The 22,045-nt window shown below is 34.1% G+C and overlaps 2 protein-coding genes across 2 annotated transcripts in view; both read left to right on the plus strand.

The window, feature by feature from the left end:
• The window catches only part of LOC143257403 (paramyosin-like), a 60,587-nt gene extending 43,598 nt beyond the window's left edge, over positions 1-16,989 (plus strand). The window contains exons 8-16 of the mRNA XM_076516001.1: positions 2,534-2,666; positions 5,145-5,361; positions 5,594-5,834; positions 8,058-8,253; positions 8,600-8,728; positions 10,102-10,266; positions 14,001-14,207; positions 15,040-15,240; positions 16,258-16,989. Of these exons, the coding sequence (XP_076372116.1) occupies positions 2,534-2,666; positions 5,145-5,361; positions 5,594-5,834; positions 8,058-8,253; positions 8,600-8,728; positions 10,102-10,266; positions 14,001-14,207; positions 15,040-15,240; positions 16,258-16,458 (1,690 nt within the window). The 3' untranslated portion in view covers positions 16,459-16,989. The remainder of the gene's footprint in view (positions 1-2,533; positions 2,667-5,144; positions 5,362-5,593; positions 5,835-8,057; positions 8,254-8,599; positions 8,729-10,101; positions 10,267-14,000; positions 14,208-15,039; positions 15,241-16,257) is intronic.
• A 3,833-nt stretch (positions 16,990-20,822) lies between these two features.
• Positions 20,823-21,676, plus strand: LOC143257405 (uncharacterized). The gene is made up of 2 exons (XM_076516017.1): positions 20,823-20,959; positions 21,171-21,676. Exon 2 carries the CDS (start codon positions 21,198-21,200, stop codon positions 21,555-21,557), a length of 360 nt encoding a protein of 119 aa, XP_076372132.1. The 5' UTR covers positions 20,823-20,959; positions 21,171-21,197; the 3' UTR covers positions 21,558-21,676.
• Positions 21,677-22,045: the final 369 nt, after the last annotated feature.

Here is a 22,045-nt window from a genome sequence, read left to right on the forward strand (position 1 = left end):
GATACATTTTTGTACAATGAACATTCCAGTTGTAATACATCTTCTTACAGTGAACATTCCAGTTGTAATACATTTTTGTACAGTGAACATTCCAGTTGTAATACATTTTTGTACAGTGAACATTCCAGTTGTAATACATCTTCTTACAGTGAACATTCCAGTTGTAATACATCTGTATACAGTGAACATTCCAGTTGTGATACATCTTCTTACAGTGAACATTCCAGTTGTGATACATCTTCTTACAGTGAACATTCCAGTTGTAATACATCTTTATACAGTGAACATTCCAGTTGTAATACATCTTTATACAGTGAACATTCCAGTTGTAATACATCTTTATACAGTGAACATTCCAGTTGTAATAGATCTTTATACAGTGAACATTCCAGTTGTAATACATCTTCTCACAGTGAACATTCCAGTTGTAATACATCTTCTTACAGTGAACATTCCAGATGTAATACATCTTCTTACAGTGAACATTCCAGTTGTAATACATTTTTGTATAGTGAACATTCCAGTTGTAATACATCTGTATACAGTGAACATTCCAGTTGTAATACATCTTCTCACAGTGAACATTCCAGGTGTAATACATCTTCTTACAGTGAACATTCCAGATGTAATATAACTTCTTACAGTGAACATTCCAGTTGTAATACAGTGAACATTCCAGGTCTAATACATCGTTATACAGTGAACATTCCAGTTGTAATACATCTTTATACAGTGAACATTCCAGTTGTAATACATTTTTGTACAGTGAACATTCCAGTTGTAATACATCTTTATACAGTGAACATTCCAGTTCTAATACATATTTATGCACTGAACATTCTCGTTGTAACACATCCTTATATGTTGAACATCGCAATTGTAACACTGTTCCTTGTTTGGAAATAATTTATAGTGAACACTGTCTGTATAACGTAAGATAATAAAAATAGCTTTTTATAATTTTTATCAGTGAAAGTTTGTGTAATTAGTAGTAGATCCCCCAGTTTCCAAATGAATTCAGTATATCTCTTGGTTACATCAGACAGTCATTAGAGGGCCATTGTGGTTCGTGTTTTGGGATCATAGACAGGACGTTACCAATTCGATGGTTGTTTTTATGTCCCTTACCTTAATTGTTTCGGACAACCCAGCTGTGTGAAAGGTGGATACTGGATAGGTATTTAGGTTAATTTATAATTCCGTTTATCAAAGGGAACGAAAAATAACCAGGGGTGGTCAGAAACTACTGTTTCTCTTCACCCCACACGCGACTAGATATAATTTAAAGGAGTACGTGATTGGTGAACTTGAGTGACAAGATATGGGAAGGATGTGTGAAAGTTATCATAGGATGGCTACAGTTAAACTGGAATGGATGTGTGAAAGTTATCATAGAATGGCTACAGTTAATCTGGAATGGATGTGTGAAAGGTATCATAGAATGGCTACAGTTAATCTGGGATGGATGTGTGAAAGGTATCATCAGTTAATCTGGGATGGATGTGTGAAAGTTGTCATAGAATGGCTACAGTTAATCTGGGATGGATGTGTGAAAGTTATCATAGAATGGCTACAGTTAATCTGGGATGGATGTGTGAAAGTTATCATAGAATGGCTACAGTTAATCTGGAATGGATGTGTGAAAGGTATCATAGAATGGCTACAGTTAATTAATCATAGGATGGCTACAGTTAATGGAATGGATGTGTGAAAGGTATCATAGAATGGCTACAGTTAATCTGGGATGGATGTGTGAAAGTTATCATAGAATGGCTACAGTTAATCTGGGATGGATGTGTGAAAGGTATCATAGAATGGCTACAGTTAATCTGGGATGGATGTGTGAAAGGTATCATAGAATGGCTACAGTTAATCTGGGATGGATGTGTGAAAGGTATCATAGAATGGCTACAGTTAATCTGGGATGGATGTGTGAAAGGTATCTTAGAATGGCTACAGTTAATCTGGGATGGATGTGTGAAAGGTATCATAGAATGGCTACAGTTAATCTAGGATGGATGTGTGAAAGGTATCATAGAATGGCTACAGTTAATCTGGGATGGATGTGTGAAATGTATCATAGGATGGCTACAGTTAATCTGGGATGGACTTTAACACAGGCTTCTACGACCCCTGCCCCCAGTGTCACAGTGGTTTGTCTGCGAACTTTTGTCACTAAAAAACGGATTTCGATACCCGTGTTTCCCTGTAATTAATAACAAACGCAACAACCTGCGACCCCTATCTGCGGGATTTGGAGTTAATTTTACTGATTATCTGTTATTATTGTATATTATCATAACAAACTGTAAAATGTGTTATTTGAAGAGTTGTAAGTCTTAAAGTCACCGGTCTAGGAGTTTCAGTTTTTTCTCTCCCTTCTAGAATATTGCTCATCTTTACCAAGATCAACTGCAACTTTGTGAATCGATAGATTGTCATATCATCATCATGTATTTGCTGTGGCCTCCATCCCTCTTGGTGATTCTTTGCACCAGAAGTTTGTTCACAATTTCGTTTTTGTTTTCTTCAGCCGCAAGATGGCCGCTAGGACTGCTGAGTATGAGGAACAGTTAGAAAGTCTGCTGAACAAATGTAGTAGTCTGGAGAAGCAGAAGGCCAGACTACAGAGTGAGGTCGAAGTCTTAGTGATGGACCTGGAGAAAGTGAGTGGATAGAAAACATTTTCTAGATGTAGTACCTTCATTGTTAAAATAGTGTATTTAAATCTTAATACAAAGTTGTTGTCATCAAACCTTGACTTTGTGTAATACATGTTGTAGTTATCTTTGAAATACACTGAATGTGTCGGTTTGTTACAACGTTGTCTCGAATTAGTTATTTTTGGGAACTAAAAGTTGTTTCAAGCATTTATATTTTGGCGAGAAAAGTGTTAGGACAAATATCTGTTATGTACATATGGTACTGTGAAAAGTGTTAGGACAAATATCTGTTATGTACGTATGGTACTGTGAAAAGTGTTAGGACAAATATCTGTTATGTACATATGGTACTGTGAAAAGTGTTAGGACAAATATTTATCTGTGATGTACATATGGTACTGTGAAAAGTGTTAGGACAAATATCTGTTATGTACATATGGTACTGTGAAAAGTGTTAGGACAAATATTTATCTGTGATGTACATATGGTACTGTGAAAAGTGTTAGGACAAATATCTGTTATGTACATATGATACTGTGAAAAGTGTTAGGACAAATATTTATCTGTTATGTATATATAGTACTGTGAAAAGTGTTAGGACAAAGTCAAAAATTAGATCTCAGTGGAAGGTAAATCACAGGTGAAACATCAAAGTGTTATTAATATTCATATTTAGTACAACAGAAACTCTGTAGTTCAACAAACAGTCAATATTTCATGTGTTCCTCTCTTGTTTTAATAACTCCCATTAGTATTTCAAGCATTGTTGCTTCATATTTAATCAAAGTTTACTTTGGGATTTTGCTACAGATGTGTCTAATACACTCCCATAAAGTTTCTTTGGAAGGAACCTTTGATTTATCAAGTTTTTGATCTATCAAATCCCATATCAGGTCTCTGTGAGGACCATTGTATCATTTAAATGACTCCAGCAGCTTCTTTCTTAGCTAAGTAATTTCCACACAGGTTCGATGAGTTTTTGGGTCACAATCACCTGTGTACACCATGATGTTCAGTATCTTATGGTACTTGTACTAGTTCATTATCACACAAACAGCTGTGTGTACCCCATGATGTTCAGTATCTGATGGTACTTGTACTAGTTCATCATTACACAAACAACTGTGTACACCATGATGTTCAGTATCTGGTGGTACTTGTACTAGTTCATTATTACACAAACAGCTGTGTACACCATGATGTTCAGTATCTTATGGCACTTGTACTGGTTCATTATTATATCTATTTTGTATGTATTTCCTATTACCTCAGCAGAAAACATGTCCAAATCATCACACTGTCTCCCCATGTTTCATTCATCTATAAAGCATTTTCCATTCATTAACAAACCAGTGTTTATATTTTTCATCAAATTTCAGTCTCTTGACAATATCTGGAGATCAAAGTAAAGGTTTTTTTAACTGCTACACAACCAGATATTCTATTCTCGATTAGCCTTCTTGATACTGTGGATATGAACATCTTTCTGTCATTTGGTACATGGTTGTTTATCTCAGGCTTGATATCAGTAGCAGTCTTAACTGTCCCAAAAGCTACATAAACTAAGATACTTAACATCAGTATCTCTGAGTTTAGATGTTCTGTCTCTTACTTTACTATTTTCACTGTCTCTGTCTTATGATATAAGGTTTACTTGACAGTGTTTGTGGAACATTTACAGTGTGTAACGATTTGTTAGAGAGTCTAACAAATATCATATAATGAATATATGTGAACTCTCTGCTCTACTGACAGTTCTCTATGTTTTGTGGGCTGTGGCATGACAATAGAACTTATTACATAGTGTTAAATATGTTCTTATCAAGGTTAATTTGTGGAGTGCTATTACATTAATTTATTCTAACATATACCAGTACCATATGCTAGATCCTTGCTAAATTCTTTCTATGTTGTTGAGACATTGCATAGGGTACCATGAGAATTATCTCAGACCCTAAGTTTGATCAGTTTGTTCATTGAAGCAGAATCCTTATGACATGTTCTTGGTGTAAATACATTGTAATTCTAAAGAATAATGACTATTCTCACAATGGTTCATTCAACTGCCAACAGGGATCAGTGGAACATTACCACAGTGTTGAAATCTACATTCTGTAATGGCATTGAAAGAATGACAAAACATTCTCTCGTCTTTACACTTTTGTACAATACTATTCCTGGTCCAATGTGCCTCACTAGTTAGTGTACTCGACACCTGTTTCGAGGTTCAATATTTTCGTGTTCCAAGGAAGTTTTTTACCTCTACAAAAGATAAAGGACAAACAAACAGACCATGTTAAAGTTTTATTTTCAAGAATTTTAAGTAAGAACGTGTTAGGAAAGTTCTTTAAAAATCTTCAGAGGTGTTAACTCAAACGTAGTGACTGGAATCCATTTTGTCTGATTATTGACAAGTTTAGCGACAGTGGACTTTTAAAACTGAGTTAGACTGACGTTTAAACAGTTGAATATTTTATTTAGGCCACAACGCATGCTCAGAACCTTGAAAAACGTGTGTCCCAGCTGGAAAAACTGAACGCTGAACTCAAAAGCAAGAACGAAGAGTTGATAGCTGCACTGGAGCACACCCAGAGGGAGCTCCGAAATAAGATGGCTGACCTGCAGAAACTTCAGCTCGAGTACGAGAAACTTCATGAGCAAAAGGAAGCTTTAGTGAGGGAAAATAAGAAACTGAATGGTAAAATATTCTGGTTTCTCAAATACATATATATAACATAAGTGTAAGGTACGTTAATCTGGTTTGTTATATATATATAACTTAAATGTAAGGTACTTTACTTTGGTGTATTATGTATATAATGTAAATGTAAGTTGGTTACCTGGTCACTATTGGTTTGCTATGTATATGTAAGACCCAAGATATATCACTCCCAAAGTTAATATGTTCTTCAATATCTGTTGTTTTCCAGAGGATCTGAATGATGCTAAGAACCACCTAGCGGATGCTAATCGACGTATCCACGAAATGGAGCAGGAGATAAAGCGACTGGAAAATGAACGAGATGAAATAAGTGCCGCTTTCAAGGAGTCGGAGAACTTAAGGAGACAGGAAGAAGCGAAATGCCAACGGCTAACTGCTGAATTGGCACAGGTCCGCTATGACTATGAGAAGAGACTGACTCAGAAAGAAGAAGAGATGGAAGCTCTGCGGTAAGCTGCTTACTTCCTATTGGATAACAACTTTAGAAGTGGTAAACTACCTACTCCCTATTGGATAACAACTTTAGAAGTGGTAAACTACTTACTCCGTATTGGATAACAACCTTAGAAGTGGTAAGCTACTTACTTCCTATTAGATAACACCTTTAGAAGTGGTAAGCTACTTACTTCCTATTGGGTAACAACTTTAGAAGAGGTAAGTTACTTACACCCTGTTGGATAACAACTTTAGAAGTGATAAGCTACTTACTTCTTTTTAGATAACACCTTTAGAAGTGGTAAACTACTTATTTCCTGTTAGATAACAACTTTAGAAGTGGTAAGCTATTTACTTCCTATTAGATAACACCTTTAGAAGTGGTAAGCTACTTACTTCCTATTGGATAACAACTTTAGAAGTGGTAAACTACTTACTTCCTATTAGATAACAACTTTAGAAGTGGTAAGCTACTTACTTCCTATTGGGTAACAACTTTAGAAGAGGTAAGTTACTTACACCCTGTTGGATAACAACTTTAGAAGTGATAAGCTACTTACTTCTTTTTAGATAACACCTTTAGAAGTGGTAAACTACTTATTTCCTGTTAGATAACAACTTTAGAAGTGGTAAGCTATTTACTTCCTATTAGATAACACCTTTAGAAGTGGTAAGCTACTTACTTCCTATTGGATAACACCTTTAGAAGTGGTAAGCTACTTACTTCCTATTGGATAATAACTTTAGAAGTGGTAAACTACTTATTTCCTGTTAGATAACAACTTTAGAAGAGGTAAGTTACTTACACCCTATTGGATAACAACTTTAGAAGTGGTAAACTACTTACACTCTATTGGATAACAATGTTAGATTTTCTCCTAAAGTTCCTAAATCCAGTTCTCCATCAGTCTGAGGAGAGACTGTGCAAGCTTTTATAATTTAAACTTTTGCAGTCTCAGTGAAATAGACGTGGCATGTTTGTCACTATCTATGTTTGTGACCAGAAATCTTGTGTCATCTACTGAATGGCACCATTCATGAAACTTCATAAAAACATTTCATACCTTGAGTATTCAAGATTCATACAGTTATAAAAAGAGATGTGGTAGGCTCAACAATCATTTCTTTATAAGATAACACAATTTTAAATAAGTTCTTTCCTCACGACTTGTTTTTGGACTGTGTGTGGAGGTTAAAATATATCTGTATTGGTGTAATTTGTGAAACTGAGAAACTGGAGTTCATTATTTTTTCAACAAACAGTACAACGTTTAATGTATTAAAAACTTTAAGGTTTGTTTCAGCAAAATTAGTGAAAATCGTGAGATCTGTAAACTAAATCATTTTGTTGCTAGGTATGACTAAATAACACAATCCGAACACTTTTGATGTACAATATTTCTCAGAAACAGCCCGTTGGGTGGTGTCTTTTCTTGTAGTAAAACTCTATAAAGCTTTGTTTTAATGCCATACGTATACCTTTTATAAATTAACTGTTTTTTTTTTTCGATAAATACAAATATTGTTAGTGGGAGCCACTACAAACTGACCATAAATACTAGTATTGTTAGAGTGAGCCACTACAAAATGACAATAAATAGTAGTATTGCTGGAGTGAGCCATTACAAACTGACCATAAATACTAGTATTGTTAGAGTGAGCCACTACAAACTTACCATAAATACTAGTACTGTTAATATTGTATGAAACAATTGACTTTACGTTCACTCGCCTTTCTACGTAATGTAATCAAAGATTGGTGAACCATTTTGTATGGCCAGGTGGTAAGGCACTCGACTCCTAATCTGAAGGTCGTGGGTTCAAATCCCCGTCACACGAAACATGCTTGCCCTTTCAGCTGTGGGGGCGTTATAATGTTATGATCAATTCCACTATTCGTTTGTAAAAGAGTAGCCCAAGAGTTGGCAGTTGGTGTTGATGACTAGCTGTCTTCTGTCTAGCCTTACATTGCAAAATTATGGACGGCTACTCCAGATAGCCCTCATGTAAGTTTGTGCGAAATTTAAAACAAACTAAAACTAGTCTTACACTGCTAAATTACGGACGGCTAGCGCAGTAGCCCTTATGTAGCTTTGCGTGAAATTCAGAAACAAACAAGCAAACAAACTATTTTGTATAATTGTTTTTATAGTTAACAAGGGACCGATTCGCAAGTTCATAACTGTAGCGACTTAGTGATGGTAGATTTTTAATAAAGATCTGGTTCCATTCCACAGGAAACAGAAGGAACTGGAAATAGAGCAGCTCAGCTTGAGACTAGCAGAAGCAGAAGCTAAACTGAAGTCAGAGATTGCTCGAATTAAAAAGAAATATCAGGCCCAGATAACGGAGTTGGAGATGGCGTTGGATACAGCAAATAAACAGAACATTGACTTACAGAAAGTCATTAAGAAACAGTCGCTCCAAATCACAGTATGTTGAGAACCGTTTTTTAAGAAAATCTGTTTTCAAAGTGATTGCTTTGGTTTCCTCTACAAATAATTCGTAACAGAGCAATGATAGTATAAAATTCATACAGTTGGCTTCATAATGTTGTAATACCGTGTTGTAACGATATTTACTGTTACATGTTACCATGTTGTAACGATATTTACTGTTACATGTTACCATGTTGTAACGAAATTTACTGTTATATGTTACCGTGTTGTAACGATAGTTACTGTTACATGTTACCATGTTGTTACGATATTTTTTGTCAGTTTTATTTAAATGATGAGAGGAAGATATGTCACAATCATTATTGTTTGTTCAACCCCAGGAGTTGCAGGCTCACTATGATGAGGTACATCGACAACTACAGCAGACCGTAGACCAGCTGGGCGTGTCTCAGCGGCGATGCCAAGGTCTACAGGCTGAACTGGACGAAATGAGAGCCAGCTTAGAGTCGGTAAGTCATGAACTGGGCATTGGGATAAACATTTAATGGATGAGGTTACCCATAACTTATCTACGAGGTTAAGATTAACCACAATTGATGAAAGAGGTTAATATTAGCCATAACTAATGGATAAAGTTAATGTTAACCAAAATTTATATACAAGGTTAAGATTAACCACAATTGATGAAAGAGGTTAATATTAGCCATAACTGATGGATAAAGTTAATGTTAACCATAACTTATCTGCAAGGTTAAGATTAACCACAATTGATGGAAGAGGTTAATATTAGCCATAACTGATGGATAAAGTTAATGTTAACCATAACTTATCTACGAGGTTAAGATTAACCACATTTGATGGAAGAGATTAATATTAGCCATAACTGATGGATAAAGTTAATGTTAACCATAACTTATCTACGAGGTTAAGATTAACCACATTTGATGGAAGAGATTAATATTAGCCATAACCAATGGATGAGGTTAAGTTTAACCATAACTAATGGATAAGGTTATGGTTAACCATAATTAATGGATGTAATTAAATAGAGCCAGTTTTCAGGGAATATTTTCGAATGGAGTTATTGGGAGGTAGTTATTCGGAGAGTTGAGAATCAGTTAAAGTTATGTGCACATTGGATACAAGAGGGTCTGTGTCAGTTGAACCTCCATCTTGTAAGGGTAAATAATTATTTAATATCGTCAGATTTCCAGAATTTCGAGAAAGTAGTTAATCACTGTGGATATAGTAAATACTTACAGAACTGGATGAATGTTGGATAGGAATGTTATTTAATAGACATGACAAACTGTATCCATTGAGGTGATTCAACCTGGATTCAATGTGTCGTTGTAGGAAAGGAATTTGCTATATAAAGTATAGGTGTTAATTCGAAAAGATAAAATGACCTCGACCTACGGTAATTCCCCTGTTGGACAGTGGTAAGGCTTTGTATTTACAACGTTAAATTAGGGGTTCCATTCCCCTCGGTGAACTCGGCAGATGGCCCAATATGTTATAATAAAACAAAAACACTGACCTGATGTAAGAACTCTTGGAACATGAGACGGTTTTTAACCTGATTATAATAAAGTGTTGCTGAAAATTATTTTAGGAAAAGAAATGAAGTAACTTAAATAAATTAAACTGGTGTAAAGACATGTTGGAAAATATTGGAACAGAAAACCTGTTAGCCTAACCTGCTTATATCTTCCATCAAAGAACACTTGCCTTATTTATTTTTGTCGTGAATCACGTGTCTAGAAGGGAACTTTAAATTCAGACAAGAATAGTTTTTATCCAGCATGTGTCACGAGACAAACCTGGAAAAGTTATTAAATATTTGTAAAGGTCAGCGCAATCTAATAAACTGTTTCTTTAGGCTCAACGTTCAAAGAGAGCTGCTGAACAGTCCTTGGAAGAAGCCCAGACTCGTATCAACGAGTTGAATACAATAAACGTGAACCTGTCCTCTGTTAAGACAAAGTTGGAGAATGAATTGTCTGCTTTACAAGCCGATTATGATGAAGTTCATAAGGAACTGAAAGTAAGTTTGACTCAGTACAATGGTTCTGTTGACTCTGTATAATAGTTATATGGTTCTGTTGACTATAAAATAGTTATATGGTTCTGTTGACTATAAAATAGTTATATGGTTCTGTTGACTCTATATAATGGTTAGATGGTTCTGTTGATTCTGTATAATAGTTATATGGTTCTGTTGACTATAAAATAGTTATATGGTTCTGTTAATTCTAAATAATGGTTAGATGGTTCTGTTGATTTTATATAATAGTTATATGGTTCTGTTGACTCTATATGATGTATAGAATGGTTATATGGTTTGTGTTGAGTGTATTGAATGGTTATATGGCTTGTGTTGAATGTATATAATGGTTATATGGCTTGTGTTGAGTGCATAGAATGGTTATCTGGTTTGTGTTGAGTGTTTAGAATACTTATATGGTTTGTGTTGACTGTATATAATGGTTATATGGCTTGTGTTGAGTGCATAGAATGGTTATATGGTTTGTGTTGAGTGTATATAATGGTTATATGGTTTGTGTTGAGATTATATAATGGTTATATGGTTTGTGTTGAATGTATATAATGGTTATATGGTTTGTGTTGAGTGTTTAGAATACTTATATGGTTTGTGTTGAGTGTATAGAATGTTTATATGGCTTGTGTTGAATGTATAGAATGGTTATATGGTTTGTGTTGAGTGTATAGAATGGTTATATGGTTTGTGTTGAGTGTATATAATGGTTATATGGCTTGTGTTGAGTGTATAGAATGATTATATGGTTTGTGTTCAGTATATAGAATGGTTATATGGTTTGTGTTGAGTGTATATAATGGTTAAATGGCTTGTGTTGAGTGTATATAATGGTTATATGGCTTGTGTTGAGTGTTTAGAATACTTATATGGTTTGTGTTGAGTGTATAGAATGGTTGTATGGCTTGTGTTGAATGAGTGTATAGAATGGTTATATGGTTTGTGTTGAGTGTTTAGAATACTTATATGGTTTGTGTTGAGTGTATAGAATGGTTATATGGCTTGTGTTGAATGTATAGAATGGTCATATGGTTTGTGTTCAGTATATAGAATGGTTATATGGTTTGTGTTGAGTGTATATAATGGTTAAATGGCTTGTGTTGAGTGTATATAATGGTTATATGGCTTGTGTTGAATGTATAGAATGGTTATATGGTTTGTGTTGAGTGTATAGAATGGTTATATGGTTTGTGTTGAGTGTATATAATAGTTATATGGCTTTTGTTGAGTGTATAGAATGGTTTTATGGCTTGTTTTGAGTGCATAAAATGGTTATATGGTTTGTGTTGAGTGTATATAATGGTTATATGGTTTGTGTTGAATGTATATAATGGTTATATCGCTTGTGTTTAGTGTATAGAATGCTTATATGGTTTGTGTTGAGTGTATAGAATGGTTATATGGTTTGTGTTGAGTGTATAGAATGGTTATATGGCTTGTGTTATGTGCATAGAATGGTTATATGGTTTGTGTTGAGTGTATATAATGGTCATATGGTTTGTTTTGAATGTATATAATGGTTATACGGTTTGTGTTGAATGTATATAATGGTTATATGGCTTGTGTTGAGTGTATAGAATAGTTATATGGTTTGTGTTGAGTGTATAGAATGGTTATATGGTTTGTGTTGAGTGTATAGAATGGTTATATGGCTTGTGTTGAGTGCATAGAATGGTTATATGGTTTGTGTTGAGTGTATATAATGGTTATATGGTTTGTGTTGAGTGTATATAATGGTTATATGGTTTGTGTTGAGTGTATATAATGGTTATATGGCTTGTGTTGAGTGCATAGAATGGTTATATGGTTTGTGTTGAGTGTATATAATGGTTATATGGTTTGTGTTGAATGTATATAATGGTTATATGGTTTGTGTTGAGTGTATATAATGGTTATATGACTTGTGTTGAGTGTATAGAATGTTTATATGGTTTGTGTTGAGTGTATAGAATGGTTATATGGCTTGTTTTGAATGTATAGAATGGTTATATGGTTTGTGTTGAGTGTATATAATGATTATATGGCTTGTGTTGAGTGTATAGAATGGTTATATGGCTTGTGTTGAATGTATAGAATGGTTATATGGTTTGTGTTGAGTGTATAGAATGGTTATATGGCTTGTGTTGAATGAGTGTATAGAATGGTTATATGGCTTGTGTTGAGTGTATAGAATGGTTATATGGTTTGTGTTGAGTGTATAGAATGGTTATATGGTTTGTGTTGAGTGTTTAGAATACTTATATGGTTTGTGTTGACTATATAATAGTTATATGGCTTGTGTTGAGTGCATAGAATGGTTATATGGTTTGTGTTGAGTGTATATAATGGTTATATGGTTTGTGTTGAGATTATATAATGGTTATATGGTTTGTGTTGAATGTATATAATGGTTATATGGTTTGTGTTGAGTGTATAGAATGGTTATATGGTTTGTGTTGAGTGTATAGAATGGTTATATGGCTTGTGTTGTGTGCATAAAATGGTTATATGGTTTGTGTTGAGTGTATATAATGGTTATATGGTTTGTGTTGAATGTATATAATGGTTATATGGCTTGTGTTGAGTGTATAGAATGGTTATATGGTTTGTGTTGAGTGTATAGAATGGTTATATGGTTTGTGTTGAGTGCATAGAATGGTTATATGGCTTGTGTTGAGTGCATAGAATGGTTATATGGTTTGTGTTGAGTGTAGATAATGGTTATATGGTTTGTGTTGAGTGTATATAATGGTTATATGGTTTGTATTGAGTGTATATAATAGTTATATGGTTTGTGTTGAGTGTATATAATGGTTACATGGCTCGTGTTGAGTGTATAAAATGGTTATATGGTTTGTGTTGAGTGTATAGAATGGTTATATGGCTTGTGTTGAGTGTATAGAATGGTTATATGGTTTGTGTTGAATGTATATAATGGTTATATGGTTTGTGTTTAGTGTATATAATGGTTATATGGTTCGTGTTGAGTGTATAGAATGGTTATATGGTTTGTGTTGAGTGTATAGAATGGTTATATGGCTTGTGTTGAGTGTATAGAATGGTTATATGGCTTGTGTTGAGTGTATAGAATGGTTATATGGCTTGTGTTGAATGTATAGAATGGTTATATGGTTTGTGTTGAGTGTGTAGAATGGTTATATGGCTTGTGTTGAGTGTATAGAATGGTTATATGGTTTGTGTTGAGTGTATAGAATACTTATATGGTTTGTGTTGAGTGTATAGAATGGTTATATGGTTTGTGTTGAATGTATATAATGGTTATATGGTTTGTGTTTAGTGTATATAATGGTTATATGGTTCGTGTTGAGTGTATAGAATGGTTATATGGTTTGTGTTGAGTGTATATAATGGTTATATGGCTTGTGTTGAGTGTATAGAATGGTTATATGGCTTGTGTTGAGTGTATAGAATGGTTATATGGCTTGTGTTGAATGTATAGAATGGTTATATGGTTTGTGTTGAGTGTGTAGAATGGTTATATGGCTTGTGTTGAGTGTATAGAATGGTTATATGGTTTGTGTTGAGTGTATAGAATACTTATATGGTTTGTGTTGAGTGCATAGAATGGTTATATGGCTTGTGTTAAGTGTACATAAAGTTAGCTTGGAAATATTCTATTGGTATTATAAAGAGAAAGGTACATTATAGAGAAAGTAAGCTCACCAGCTGGAACAGCTGTTTCAAAGCTCACTATGGTAATGTACATATCATTTCACTTCCAGGTTTCAGAAGAACGGTCTACTAAAGCCATCTCTGAACTCAAGGTCACCAAAGAACATCTCACCGAAGAACAAGAACGCGTGGTTAAGCTCGACTCCGTCAAGAAAAGTCTAGAAATTGAAGTACGAAACCTGCAGATCCGTATTGAAGAAGTGGAAGCTAATGCATTGGCAAGCAGCAAGCGCGTGATTGCTAAGCTAGAAACAAGGGTAAGTGAGAATGTTTACTGGCATTGTGAACCAATGAGAAACCACTGTAAGTATGATACATACTTTGAACCAATGAGCAAACATTGTTTAAAGATTTTACTACGTGTCATATAGTTAAACGCTATAAAATTTGGAATGAGAAAATTTAAGATATATCCTAAATACGTACTAAGAATGTGTTACTATCAGGTAGTCATATCTATTACCTATAGGATGACACTGTTACTACCATGTAGTCGTATCTGTTAAATATAGGACGACACTGTTACTATCGTGTAGTCGTATCTGTTACCTATAGGACGACACTGTTACTATCGTGTAGTCGTATCTGTTACCTATAGGATTACACTGTTACTATCATGTAGTCGTATCTGTTACCTATAGGATTACACTGTTACTATCATGCAGTCGTATCTGTTACCTATAGGACGACACTGTTACTATCATGTAGTCGTATCTGTTACCTATAGGATGACACTGTTACTATCATATAATCGTATCTGTTACCTATAGGATGACACTGTTACTATCATGTAGTCGTATCTGTTACCTATAGGATGACACTGTTACTATCATGTAGTCGTATCTGTTACCTATATAAAAACACTGTTACTATCGTGTTGTCGTATCTGTTTCCTATAGGACGACACTGTTACTATCGTGTAGTCGTATCTGTTAACCATAAGACTACATTTTTCCTATTTTAACACTTTGTAATCCTTGATCGTGTGATATCCATATTCAGTTTTGAAGTATTCAAACAAGTATATTAAGTTCACTGTAGACATTGACACAAATGTTTTTTTTTAATTATCGAATATCTTATCTCAAGATTCGGGATATTGAAATTGAATTCGAGGAAGAGAAGCGCCGCCACGCGGAGACTCAGAAGATGATGCGTAAGAAGGAGTACCGCGTGAAGGAACTTCTTCTTCAAACGGAAGAAGACCACAAAACCATCTTAGGCCTGAGCGACAACCTAGATAAAGTGAATGAGAAATGTAAGATCTACAAGCGCCAGTTGGCCGAACAGGTCAGTGGTGGATTAAAAGTTCGTGGCTTTACCTTTAAACAAGAGATTATAAATAACATTTATTCAGATAGGTGGACTCATCAGTTTAATATTTATCCTAAACCTAAAGAAACAGACAGATGAAATCATTTGTTATCATGTGAATCAACTTTATTTTGTTTCTGTTTATAGTCCTTTACCACCAATAACAACATAGACTACTTTAAATGTTTGAAACAATATATCATCACAATTAAGCTGGTTTTTTGTTTATTTTTCGGTGTTTTTTTCCTCACCGAAAAGTAACTTTCAATAAGGACAGCAGGATGACCTAGAAACCAATTTTTTTTCCGATAGAGGGCCGAATGAAGGGGTCACCTGTTCTAAACACTCGCACTGTTATACAATAATGTGTTGTATCTTAGTCAGTCAGTAGATATTGAAATGACGTCGCATAAGGGACGCCTAACGTTGCAATTTGTACTGTTGTGACGTCAGTAAAACGTGCGCTTGCCATGAATCACGAGAAGAAATTTGCCTTTTTTAGGTTACATAAAACACAACATAGGACGTGAACTTCAAAAGAAAGAAATAAGAATATTTGTTGCAATTAATCCTAGTTTTATTTGCCTTGCGCAAGTACATCTATTCTGTTCACTAGAGCTGATGAGTTAGGAATTCGGCAAAACTAGTCTACTGAAACAGAAGTAGCGAATCAAAGAACATATTCTACGTTTTATTTTTCATTGAAATTCACAGTTTGGTGAAAGAAATAATAATGAAATACGAAAACAATAACTAGCTGATAAACAACAACAAATTCATAGAAAATGTATTAAACGGAAGATACTCAGTTCTGCGGCTGATTTTTCATTTCAACAAAACTAAAATATTTGAAGCTAGAATTTAAATACATCCTGAGAAGAATGGATCCTCAGGAAGCCTCTCAAAGTTTTCTGTAAGAGTAGTTATTAAGACAGCTATCAGTTTGGTTGATGTTATTAGGTATTTCAGATATTAATTAATGTTTTGTTGCAGGAGGGCATGACCCAACAGAACCTGTCCCGTGTCCGAAGGTTCCAGCGAGAACTGGAATCAGCCGAGGATCGAGCAGATCAAGCGGAGAGCAATTTGTCCTTCATCCGTGCAAAGCACAGGACCTGGGTGACCACTACCCAAGTTCCTGGCGGGGTCAAGCAGGTCTTTACAACCGAGGAGCAGACGACTTCTCAGTATTAGATCTTCCCGCCAAAGGGCTCCCCGGCAGCGCCACATCTCGATTAAAAGGGGAGAAAATAATTTATTATATCGATTGCAAATTCCGGATTGTGAACACGTCTGTGTGGAAGATTTGACGAAATCCAACTAATTTTAATGTGGATTACAGTGTTCCATAATTTTCAGTTTGATAACGTAAGGTTTACTGTTTAAAAACTTAGATGTTGCCTAACTGTAAATGGAGTGTATTTTAATGTTGCATGAGCGAACCCTATTATTGAATAAGTTAAAATAACATGATAATCTGAAACTTTACAAATCGCAATTAATTAGGTAAAATAAGCGGGAAATTCGTAGTCATTTTTTAGACGTAAAGCCTCGCTTTCATCTAGCACCCGACGAATAAAGTAACCGGCTTTAATCTGTGTAATAAAGACCAGAGGTAAAAATAATGCAATTAATATTTCTGTATTCGTTTTGATTTCGTTCTGTGACACGACTAAAGAAAGAATCTTTCTAATCCATGAATAAAGATAATTCCTTCTACACTCATCAATTGTGTACCTAATAAAGCATCTCAGGTATATACGAAGAAACTAAAAGCTGAAAACATTGTTTTTAGAATACCAGTGTTAAAACAAAGTGAGTTGGTGTTCCAAGACCTCGTGACAGCCTTTTGACCAATAACAGACATTTTAATGATTTTTGTCTTCCAGAATGATCCAAGAATTGCGAACTATCATCATATCTCTTCTTAATGACCGTGTTTCATTATCTGTCTCTTATTTTTATCACTATTAGAATAATTACCACAGTTTGTGATGACCAAGGCTCGAAACAGTGACAGATCACAATGGAATGTATAATGGGTCATTCTCAATGGGACACTGTTTGTTTGTTTGTTGTTAGGCACAAATAGCTCACTGTGTAGCTTTGTGTTTAACAACAAACAAACATACTAACTAACTAACAAAAACGAAACGTTTTCGGCCTTTAATTACTCAACTGTAAGCACGAGGAATTAATACAAACCTGGCTGTGGATTCTATCATACTGGTGACATTTGTCTTTCAACAAGTCAAACAAATGGAATGTTGCTAAGCCTTGCGAAGGTTATTTATGTTGATATGGAGGGAATAGCACATTGTCCAAACTAATATCACGGTTATTATTTACGATTCTGCTGGTGAAACGAACATATTTAAGATGTACAAGGAAACTATATTTATCCTTTTTAACACAAACTGAACAGCTGTTATTTGTATTAAACACAAGTAAGGATATAGCGATATAAGAATTTGTTTCGACGTGCCCTCATAACCTAATATTAGTTTTGAAATTCCATTAACAGCGACACATTTGAAGAATAGAATAAGTTCATTTGATGGCTCGCAATAATGTGTCACAACTCAGCCTTATCAGTTTTTATGAAAAGTGCATTCGTTTTAGTTTATTTATTATGTAGCTATCAGAGTTATCTATTGATTGTGAGTCGAGTGACCTAAACAGCGGTTTACTTAAGGAAAAAACAAATCAGATTCAACTGTCACTTGTGACACTAATTTGGAGTGTTATCCGGTAGTAATGTCTATAAAGCAACAGATCCTTGTAGGTTATGTGGGAACTTTCTATATTTATTTTAACACTTAAAAGTTTTTTTATCTAAATTTAACAAGACAATTCAAACAAAATTATTTGAAATATTTCAGCTTTATTGGAAACAATGTGCAACAAGTATAAAACCGCAAAATATTTAACTCATTTTGTAATGACTTAATGAATTTGGCACAAAGCTACTCGTACAAAAAGCCGACCAGAGAGAGCTACACAGCAACTCTTATCATCAAGTGCTGACGAACTGAACGCCATGGGATATGACGTTATGACGGGCACATCAAAGTTATATCGTCGTTTCTTCGTGAACATCACCAACAACACTGTTAAATTATATCATTTATATAACTTTTAAATTATATCACTTAAATAACACTGTTAAAGTATATCGTTTATATAACTGTTAAATTATATCATTTAAATAACACTGTTAAATTATATCGTTTATATAACTGTTAAATTATATCGTTTATATAACTGTTAAATTATATCACTTAAATAACACTGTTAAATTATATTTAAATAACACTGTTAAATTATATCGTTTATATAACACTTAAATTATATCGTTTATATAACACTGTTAAATTATATCGTTTATATAACACTGTTAAATTATATCGTTTATATAACACTGTTAAATTATATCATTTATATAACTGTTAAATTATATCATTTAAATAACGCTGTTAAATTATATCGTTTATATAACTTTTAAATTATATCACTTAAATAACACTGTTAAATTATATCGTTTACATAACACTGTTAAATTATATCGTTTCTAGAACACTGTTAAATTATATCGTTTATATAACACTTAAATTATATCATTTATATAACACTTAAATTATATCATTTATACAACACTGTTAAATTATATCATGTATATGTAACAAGGAAAGGAATTTTAACTTTAACTTACAAACACGATAACATTTTTCACTTCTTCACCTGACATCGAACAACACAGAAACGGTTTTGAAATACACTTCCATTGACAGATAGGTTAGAGAATGTTCGTTTTTTTATTAAGGCTAACTACCACTGTTATTTAAAATTTAAGGTAAACTCTTTGTTTCTCAACTAATATTATAAAAAGAGTTTTAACACTAACTAAAAGACATTGAGGTATTCTCTCAAAATAAATTTTGTTTTTTGGATTGTTTCTTGTGTATATTAGCGAAAATTTTCATTTTTTGTTAAGCGACATTATGTGTTCCTTTATAACATTTAGCTCTATTCTTCAGTTTTCCGACAAAGTAACCACTACTCCATATTTCTCTCTTTATGTTACCATCACAAACCACATTGTTTTCATGTTTTTAAAAATTCGAATTTCCACCAAAATTAAGAAGTCTTTTCGCCTTCGATTTTTCTTAAAATCTTTCAAAAATTGTTTTTCTTAGAATTTGAACACAAAGACACTCTTGATCTACGCTTTCCAAAATGGATAAACTTTCAACAAAATTCAGATTACTTTGAATAAATTTTGAAACATTTGAGGAACTGAATATTCAACGGTTACATCTATTCTTAGCTTCGTATATCATTATAATATTGTTTATACTTGTGTTTTTACTTCTTGTATTGCTATATTTAAGATTTTTGTATCACATTACGTATATAAAACAAAACTGACGTTTCAGTTTAATACCACACCGAATCTACTTAATATGTTTCTTTAAGCGTCTCAAGTATTTATGGCAAGTATTTCATTAAAAAAGTTTGTTCATCTAGTCGGTAGATGGTGCTACATTAACCTGTTTGAGCATGTTTCCAAATTTTTCAGAATAAAATTTTTCGTTCTGCTGGTTAAAACTTAATAGTTTAATACGTTGATTTATTTACTAGAAAATTTCGCGATAAGTCTATTTTGTATCATTTTATCGAACATTCTTACTTAAACTCAAGTCAAAACAAGAATTATTATTCATGCTAGAATTATCTGTATAAACTTTGGGCAATCGGTAAATAAGGTAATCCGATGGTTTTTTTGTTTTATTTTAATTTAAGTTAACACGATATCAGTATATCATTTACGTTGATCAAAGCAAGCTATCAAAATGCACCAGATCTAAAAATATATAATTAATAATCTACAAACAATTTTACTTTACCTTGATAAAAATTTTGGCCCTATATCAGTAATACTACCTTAATCCAACAATTAAACTAACAATGCAGCTTAACCATTATAATAATCACAAAATTATTTTAGAAGTGACACAAAATGAGAGAAGACATAATAAATATTCAAACTAATAGTGTGTCCTAAGTCACGTCAATATTTAATTTGTTTATGTTACTGTCCAAATAAAACCAACCAAACCGTGACAGCAACCATACCCGGCTAAGCCAGGTCAGTATATTTCCATAACACTAGGTAAAAAAGTGTTTACTTTTTCTTGTTCCTGGGCAGAAAGTGTTATTTTCAAATTGCTTATGTGTAAAGTAAACGGAAAATATCTGTTTTTCTCTTCAAACTTTGCTTTTGTGACCTGGGTAATGAAATTTTCAAATTTACCCATTTTCCAGAACATTCCAGACAGATTCAGTGCTGAGTAGCTGATAGGGAATTTTCAAGAACTTTATAGAATGTTGTAAAACTTTCCATAGTAATATTTATATACAGGGGCTCTCCACTCACCACTTCAGTTTAGCTGCCTAAGTGAACACATAGACCTATCTCATTTTATCAGAGATGGCATCAAGAAGCTACAAGAATTCTCCAGACACATTCTGCTATGTATGTGGCCAAGTTATCAAGACAAGAGCGAAAAAATACTCTGCGACAACATCTGCTAAAATGTGTAAAGCCTACAAGGTATATTTCAGCATGCCTGGGATCAAGACAAACCCTGGACACCTCATTTTACCAGCGAGCACTGAAAAAAAACTCTAGAAGGTAAGACGGATAATTTTTGCTTGCTGGAATAGTAAGATCTTATATTATACAAACTTTAGACCTTCTAAAATTTAAGTATCTTTTAATTTCCAATAGTATAGAAACAATATCATATCATATATAATATATTTTACATGAACCTCTTACACATTAGTTGTGGATGAAATAAATGTATTCTTCATAATAACAATTTTATTTTGCTCTTTTGCAGGATGGTACAGAGGAGGAAAAGAGAGCCATGAAGTTCGCTATTCCAAGAATTTGGTGTGAACCCACTGACCACTCAGGCAGTTGCTACTTATGCATGGTGGACCTTTCCAAACGTCGGGCTGGCAAGAATGCATCTGCTATCATGTATCCAGACCTTCCATCATCCATCGCCCCAGTGCCACACTGCCCTGAGCTCCCTGTACCTACTCCGCCAGAGAGAAAGCAGCCATCTTTACAAGAGAGTAGCAAATCAGAAGAGGAGGTAGACGTTGAAGATCCAGATTACAATTTCAGAGGTGCAGCTGGTGAGAGAAACCCATACTACCCCAACCAAAGAGACTACTTGAGCCTAGATGTCAAAAGCTCGGCATTCGGCTTTGTTAGATAAAAGTGTGCAAGTCGCAAGTCAGGAAAGATCCTGGAGTGCACAGAATTCCCCAAGAAGCTCAGTAGATAGGAAAAAATGCTTGGGGCAGGTTTGTCGCAGTGGTTCGGGGTTTCTTGCGCAACCACAGAAAATTATGTGGAACTGGTTGAGGCTCTGGTGAAGAACTACAGCAAAATGGGCTGCAGGATGTCCTTGAAAGTCCATATCCTTGACGCTCATATTGATAAATTCAAGGAGAACATGGGAGCATAATCAAAGGAGCAAGGCGAGCGCTTCCGCCAAGATATACTGGACTCTGAACGCCGCTACCAAGGAGTATATAACGAAAACATGATGGGGGACTATATTTGGGGGCTGATACATGAAAGTGATTTACATTACAGTCGTAAATCTCGAAAAACTACTCACTTCTAAGCATTTTTGTTCATTTTTGTATAACTTTAGTATAAATACATGTAAATCTTGATTCATATGTTATTTTATTCAGA

Source organism: Tachypleus tridentatus, chromosome 1, assembly GCF_004210375.1.
Source record: "Tachypleus tridentatus isolate NWPU-2018 chromosome 1, ASM421037v1, whole genome shotgun sequence".
NCBI classification, from domain to species: Eukaryota; Metazoa; Arthropoda; class Merostomata; order Xiphosura; family Limulidae; genus Tachypleus; species Tachypleus tridentatus.

What these genes read in the sequence shown, in the direction of transcription:
- LOC143257405 (XM_076516017.1), top strand. Translation starts at nt 21,198, where the DNA reads ATGAAGTTCGCTATTCCAAGAATTTGGTGTGAACCCACTGACCACTCA.